General features: G+C 45.4%; 1 protein-coding gene and 2 pseudogenes across 1 annotated transcript in view; 1 reads left to right on the top strand and 2 right to left on the bottom strand.

The window, feature by feature from the left end:
* The window catches only part of Kdm7a (lysine demethylase 7A), a 99752-nt gene extending 96871 nt beyond the window's left edge, over nucleotides 1-2881 (bottom strand). The window contains exon 1 of the mRNA XM_004629041.2: nucleotides 2877-2881. Within this exon, the coding sequence (XP_004629098.2) occupies nucleotides 2877-2881 (5 nt within the window). The remainder of the gene's footprint in view (nucleotides 1-2876) is intronic.
* Nucleotides 2882-4838: 1957 nt separating this feature from the next.
* On the top strand, nucleotides 4839-5774 carry LOC111816146 (annotated as a pseudogene).
* A 490-nt stretch (nucleotides 5775-6264) lies between these two features.
* On the bottom strand, nucleotides 6265-6794 carry LOC101565185 (annotated as a pseudogene).
* Between the last annotated feature and the right edge of the window lie 247 nt (nucleotides 6795-7041).

The raw sequence follows: 7041 nt of genomic DNA, 5'->3' as shown, positions 1-7041 counted from the left end.
CGCGACGCGTGAGGCCCGGCCCGGCTGCTTCCGGCGCTGGGCGCGGGGCCGTGCGTCTCGCGCACGTCGTCCCCGTCGCGGCGCGCGCTCCTTCTTCCTCAGCGGCTGGGCGAGCGGCTGACGGGTGTACACGCGCGACTCCGGACGGAGAAGGCTGCTCGGAGCAGGCAGGGGAAGTTCCTGCCGAGCGAGAGCGGGACGGACGTCGCGTGTGAGCTCCGAAGCGGGGCAGTGAGGAAGTTTCGGCCGCTCGCGTCGCCTGGAGACCCGGGGAGAATCAGAAGTCCCTCCGCAGCCGCCCACGGAGCACGCGAGGTGCCGCCCCCGCCCCGCGTGGGTCCAAGCCGGGTGACGCGCAGAGCCGTGCCCGGCGGTGGCCGCTCCAATTTAGGGAAGCGTTACCCCGGATGCCAGTCGAGCGGCTCGGAAACCCGAGTGGATGGAGGCGCTGTGGGCGGAGGGTTCGTCCCCGAGAGGAGTCCACGGATGACTGTCGTTGGGCAGTACGTACAGTCCTCGAGGTGGAGCTGGTGGAGAGAGACGGAGAAGGGCCCTCCAGCGTGTTTGTAAAGATCGTGACTTAATTTCGCTTGCTTTCTGTTGCCAAATTGAAAAGATAAATTCGACATGGCTTTTCCCCGGGAAGAGAGAGAAACGACAGAAAACGATCGGGCTTGTGTCACAGGCCACCAACAAATACTTATGAATGAAAGACTTAAGCAGAGAGCCAATGTAATATGGCTAACTGAAGAATAAAATTAGGCACCAAATACTGACTGGAGAAAGGTGACTTTGGTATCCTAACAACCAGAAGGGCTGTTAAGGATCAGTAGGGAATCGAGCTTGTAACTGAATGTCCGCCGGCACTTACACCCTTAAGGAAACCCTACAGTTCCCTAAGGGTTTTGGTTAGGAAAAGGCTCAGCGCCAGTTGGCTGTCTAACCCCAGGCGGAGAATCGTAGATCTTTTGCTCTCCTCCTAGTTACACTTGAAGTTGGGTAACTTGCCTGAAACCTCACAGAGAAAGAGAACTGAAACTGAAGTGTAAGGTTTTGTTTGGAGGTTTTGTTTTTAATGGTACCCAGAGCCTTCATACTGAGCTCCATCCCCATCCTTTTTTTTTTTTTAATTTCATTTTTTAAACAGGGTCTCAATCTCTGAATTGCCCAGGTTGGAATCCTACTGCCTCAGGCCCCAAAGAAGCTGAAATTAAAGGCATTCAGCCCTACACCAGGCAAGGTTAAGTTTTTGAGGTTGCATTCAGTCCTTTTCCTACCTGACCACAATTTGTCACATATATCATAAGAAAAGAAAAACATGAAAGTCATAGTTGATCTCAACAGAATGAAATAGGATTCAATGAGAGTACTAGCAACCCTTCTGTTATTTCTAAGTCTACTTGAGTCTTTGGTTTAGAAATGCCCCTAGTTGTAAAAAGGTACATGGCCAGGTGCTGAGGCATCCACCTGCAATGCAAATTCGAGGCCAGTCTGAGCTCCTAGTGAGTTCAAGGCCAAACTACATTCCAAGATCCTGTCTGAAAGTGAATAAAAGTACATTTAAAAAGCAATAGCCAGGCAGGCTGGCAAGATAGCTCAGTGGTCTAGATACCTCAGTGGTCTAAAGCACCTACTTAGGCACGCTTAGGCAGGTGCAGGGGACTGTGGTTTGATCCTCAGAATGACATACCGCACCAGCCCTGAGCCGGCCAAAATTGGCAGTCTAAGCGCCTGCCTGGCAAGCACAAGAATCTGGGTTCGATCCTTAGTACCACATGCCATATAGGCTCAAGTATCATGGGCACACCGTGTTCCTAGAACCGTGGACGTGATGGCACAGTTCTGTAATCCCAGTGCTGGGGATGCTGAGAGGAGGATCACTAGGAGTCTGAGCTTTGTAGTGAGACCCTGTACCAAATAAAATTTAAAAATAAAAAAGGGGGGGCGGCTAGGGAGATAGCTCAGTAGAATAAGCAATCCCCGGTTCCACCAAAAAAAAAAAAAAAAAAAAAAAAAAAAAAAAAAAACCAGCAATACCCTGTCTCAAAAAGACATGGGCTGGGGAGATAGCATCAGCGGTCTCAATACCCGCCTGGCAAGCAAAAGGTCCCAAATTCCATCCCGGTACCACATGCCATGCAGGCCCTGAAACGGTGTAGTGATGCACACCTGTAATCCCAGCACTAGGGAGGCTAAGACAGGAGGATCACTAAGAACCTGAACTGCTTCGGGAGACCATGTATCAAAACAAATTTAAAAATTAAAGACACCCCATCCCACCCCCACAAAAATAGCCTGGCATCCCAGCACTAGGAGGTTCAGACAGGAAGAGCTTCAAGTTCAAAGCCATCCAGGGTTAAAGAAAGTAGAAACACAAATATCGACCTTGAGAAAAAGGAGTGAAGGCTAGAACCACATAAAGCTAAAATTACGGCATCTTTCATACAGAGTAATTAAGCAGATGGGTTTGGATTCAGCAACCTGTTATCTCTGAAAACTTATTCTTGGGTTTTAGTTAAGGGGGTAATAAGATATGAATATCTGCCTCAAAGGGCTGGGTGCATTAAATGAGATAACAAATTGCTGCAACAGTTCTTAACGCATAATAAGTCAAGTAGCTGTTAACCATAATTATGAATCATTATTCTGTGATTTTATTAATAATAATAATAGGACTAAGGAGCAGCTAGAAAGTTAGGATGAGGACCAGGGGGAATATGCCAAAATCAGAGGCAGACAGAAATTGAGGGAAAACAATACTTTGCAGAAAGACGCACAGCTCCCTAGCAAAGTTGGTCAACAAATGACTGTGGGCACCTTGATCCTGCTCCTCTGTGGAGACCCAAGGACCTGCCGTAAATCTCAGGTTTCCTTACCTCATGCAAGCTCCGTTTGTTATTTGTGTGTAGAGCTCCACCTGCCCATGAACCCTACTTTCTCATGTCTGCTACCACTAACAGTTCAGCTTCCTCCTACTACCAATATACAAATGACTGTGCCTGCTGATCTCAGGAAAACATACTTTGAGAATTTGACTTTAAACCTTTGTCATGCGTTAAGTAATGGTGATTTAGGGGCCAGGCAATAGCTCAGCGGCATAAGTGCCTGCCTGGCAAGTGCAAGGTCCTGAGTTCTATTCCTGGTACTACTAATACTAATAGTAGCACTGGGAATGTAGCTCAGGAGTCTAAGTGCCTGCCTGGCAAGCACGGGGACCCAAGTTTGATCCCTGGTACCACACACAAAAATGTATGCTAGTATTATTCTCCTAATGTAGGGACAGGTTAAGTATACAACGTGTCTTATGGAGTATTCTTGCCAAACATGTTTAGCCGTGTGTGGTTAAGCCATTAGACATGTACTTTATAGGCAATTCAAGAGAGAAGGCAACAAGGAAATAGGACAAATCCAAAATGTGAAACATTCCACAAAGACAACTGGGTTAGTTTCTTTTTAAAGTTTCTCTCTCTCTCTCTCTCTCTCTCTCTCTCTCTCTCTCTCTCTCTCTCTCTTTCCTCATGGGAAAGAGAAAGAGGGGTTAGATTAAAACTAGGAAATCTAGGCTCAGTAGAATAAGTGCTTGCCTGGCAAGTGCAGGGTCCTGAGTTCAATCCCTGGTACCGGAAAAAAAAAAAACACAAAAACTAGGAAATCTGAACAAGTTACAGACTTTAGTTAATGATGATGTATCATATTGGTTTACTGATTGTGATGTGTAATGTGCATATCTGCCTATGAGAACTCTCCCATCTTCTTGATTTATCAATAAATATAGAACTAATTTTTTTAACTTTCAAAAATATTTTATAATTGCTTTAAACATTTTAATTTTACATTTCAGGGACCTAGAGCCTAAAGCTATCCCATTGTCATGAACGTTTAAATTCACTGAACCTGAATATTTATAGACTAAACACTGTTGGAAGCCAGGTAGGATGGCACAGAGCTATAAGCCCAGAGGCAGAGAGATGGCAAGTTTGAGGCCAACTTGGGCAATTTAGCAAAAGTCTGATTCACAATTTAAAAAGGCTAGAGATGTACTCCATGGCAGAGTGCTTGCCTAACATGTTCAAGGCCCCAAATTCAATCCCCAGCAACATAAAACAACAGAACAACTTTTGCATATATAATCTGCATACATAACCACTCATGCATGTATAATTTACAAGTCTCCATTTCACACAATTACAGTCACAAAAAATAGGGCATGGTGGTACATTCCTATAATCCTAGCACTCGGGAGGCTGAGGCAGGAGGATCATTGCAAGTTTGAGATAAGCTTTGGCTACAACATGAGCTCAAAGCCAGCCTGAACTGCATAGTGAGACTCCGTTAAAAAAAAAAAGGAAAACACTAGTTCACGGGCAGCCTGGGCTTCATAGTGAGCTCACAACCAGGCTAAATACATACCAAGACCTTGTCTCAAAAAGAGAGAAAATAAGTTACGCCACACACTAGTAGTAATGGTTTCCCATTTGGAATTCTGTGATACCTTATAGGATAAACACCATGCTAGTAATGACAAAGTCAGAAAATGATGCATGTATAAATGTTATTAGCCAAGGGGGTTAGATAAATTTACAAACAAAACATTCATCTTTTCATTATTTACTACAAGCATTAGTGCAAAGTATAGAGCTGAAAGGATCCATTGTCTATCAACAAGCTCCCCCCTGTAAAGGAGAATGACAACTAGGTAGGAAACTTCAACATGACATGCTGAGTATCGGCCCTTGCTGTTCTGCTGTTTCCACTGCCACGAACTGCTGCTCTCTACCACGTGCCACTCTGCCTTGGAGCCAGCTGATTACGGACTGAAACCTCCACAAACGGTGTATACTGTTGATTGGAGCCAAACCAGAGGCGAACAGTTGTGGTGTCTGGCTCATGGGATCAGACTGTCCAAGTGTGGGATCCAGCTGTTGGAAAGTCTTTGTGCACTTTTTTTTTTTTTTTTTTTTTTTGTGTGTGTGTGTTTTAGGGAAGGATCTACAGGGTGTTCAGGGTCTCACTACTAGATCAGACTCCTAGTGATCTGCCTGTTTACAGCCTCCCAAGAGCCAGGATTACGAGTGTGCACCACCACGCCCAGGCTCAGTTGCTGGCTCAGTGCGCCCCCGGGTGCGGGGCCGGCACGGCAGGCCCTTGGATCCAACCGCTGGCCCCTGCACCAGCTTGAAGGCGCTTTAGTCCTCTAAGCTATTTGGCCGGCCCTTCTGTGCACCTTTAGAGCCATGAGAGTGCCATTTATAGCACAAGCTGGTCTCCTGATATCCTGCCTGTTTTGTTTCAGCCTCAGGTGAACAGAGTCTTAGAATTTGGGACCAGAAGACAGTAGGACTCAGAACTGTGATTCCAGCACAGCAGGCAGAAATTTTGAGTTGTGACCGGTGGAAATACAATAAGATCCTGGAGCTTTTTAAAGCCTGGCCCTCTTCTCCAAACAGTGGAGCATCATTACTTGTGGCTTAGATTTCTTTTGTTTTTATTTATTTTTTATGTACTTAGTAAAGGGTGTACAGTGTCTCACTATGCAGATCAGACTCGTAGTGATCCTCCTGTTTTTAGCCTCCCAAGCACTGGGATTACAAGTGTGCACCACCACACCCAGTCTCAAGTGGCTTAGATTTTGGTCTTCAGAGCCCCAGTCAGGTGGCTGACTGTTCTTGGGATGAAACAGTAAAGACATCTGGCCCCACTTGTCTTACTGTTATTTGTGCTTAAGACATACTACCCTGGCCAGAACAAGGATGTTGGCTGAAGAATTGCTTACCAGCAAATAAATTAACTATTGAAAACATAGGCATTAAGCTTTTATATGCTATTCAGATTTCAAATTCTTCAGATTTATCCTGGAATCAGTTTTGAGGCAGCTAATAATAAAGCATTATTATTATAATAATGGGTCATTGTGCAAGCCTGGTATATAACCTATATATCTTAAAATCCTAAGACATAACTGATAGTTTGGTTATCTTGTACTAGTGATTAAAATGTAATCTCTAGCTCCGTGAGATTTTGCCCTATAAAGATAACTTGGAAGAGACAGCTTCGTAGACAACCCGCTTCGGCCCCTCTTCTATCATTTCTAAGGCGGAAGCTTTCTTTCGCAATTTATATTTTACTCTCAACCTCCATTTGTTCCTAAAATTAATTCTTTGATTTTAGAGAACAGAAACTCATCTCAGTACCTTTCAGGATGAGAGTTTACTTTCCCTCTATATCATTGGAGGTCATCCACCAAGATCATCCGACAGAGGTATATGTACTATTTATTGCCGGAGCAAGCCTGCAGCCTCACTTCTTCTTGGACACACCCACGGTGCGGCCGCGGCGTCTGGTGGTCTTGGTGTGCTGGCCTCGGACTCGCAGACCCCAGAAGTGGCGCAGGCCCCTGTGGGCTTGGATCTTCTTCAGCCGCTTCAGGTCTTCTCGCAGCTTGTTGTCCAGACTGTTGGCTAGAACCTGGCTGTACTTGCCATCCTTCACATCCTTCTGCCTGTTCAGAAATCAGTCTGGGATCTTGTACTGGCGAGGATTCTGCATAATCGTGATCACGCGCCCCACCTCATCCTCGGTGAGCTCTTCAGCCCTCTTGGTGAGGTCGATGTCTGCCTTCCTCAACACTACGTGGGCGTACCTTCGCCCCACACCCTTAATGGCAGTGATGGCAAAGGCTATTTTCCGCTGCCCATCGATGTTGGTGTTGAGTACTCGCAAAATGTGCTGGAACTTCTCAGGGATCACTAGAGACATGGCGGCAGCGGCGACGGCAGCGTGTAGGCCTCCTGTGGAAGAGCAAGTCTAGTAGTTTTTTAGTGGATTTTTTTTGGTCTTCCAAATAAAGTATCATGTCATCTGCAAAAAATAAATAAATAAATAAAAATAAAATAAAATGTAATCTCTATTTTAAAATGGATTACAATATGAGAGATGGGTTGGGGAGATAGCTCAATAGAACAAGCACTTGCCTGGCAAGCACAAGGTCCTGAGTTCAATCCCTGGTACCACAAAAAAAAAAAAAAAAGACAACATGAGAGA

The sequence above is a fragment of the Octodon degus genome, unplaced genomic scaffold, assembly GCF_000260255.1.
Source record: "Octodon degus isolate 3935 unplaced genomic scaffold, OctDeg1.0 scaffold00027, whole genome shotgun sequence".
Taxonomy (NCBI): domain Eukaryota; kingdom Metazoa; phylum Chordata; class Mammalia; order Rodentia; family Octodontidae; genus Octodon; species Octodon degus.
This window is presented reverse-complemented; position numbering and strand designations above follow the sequence as displayed.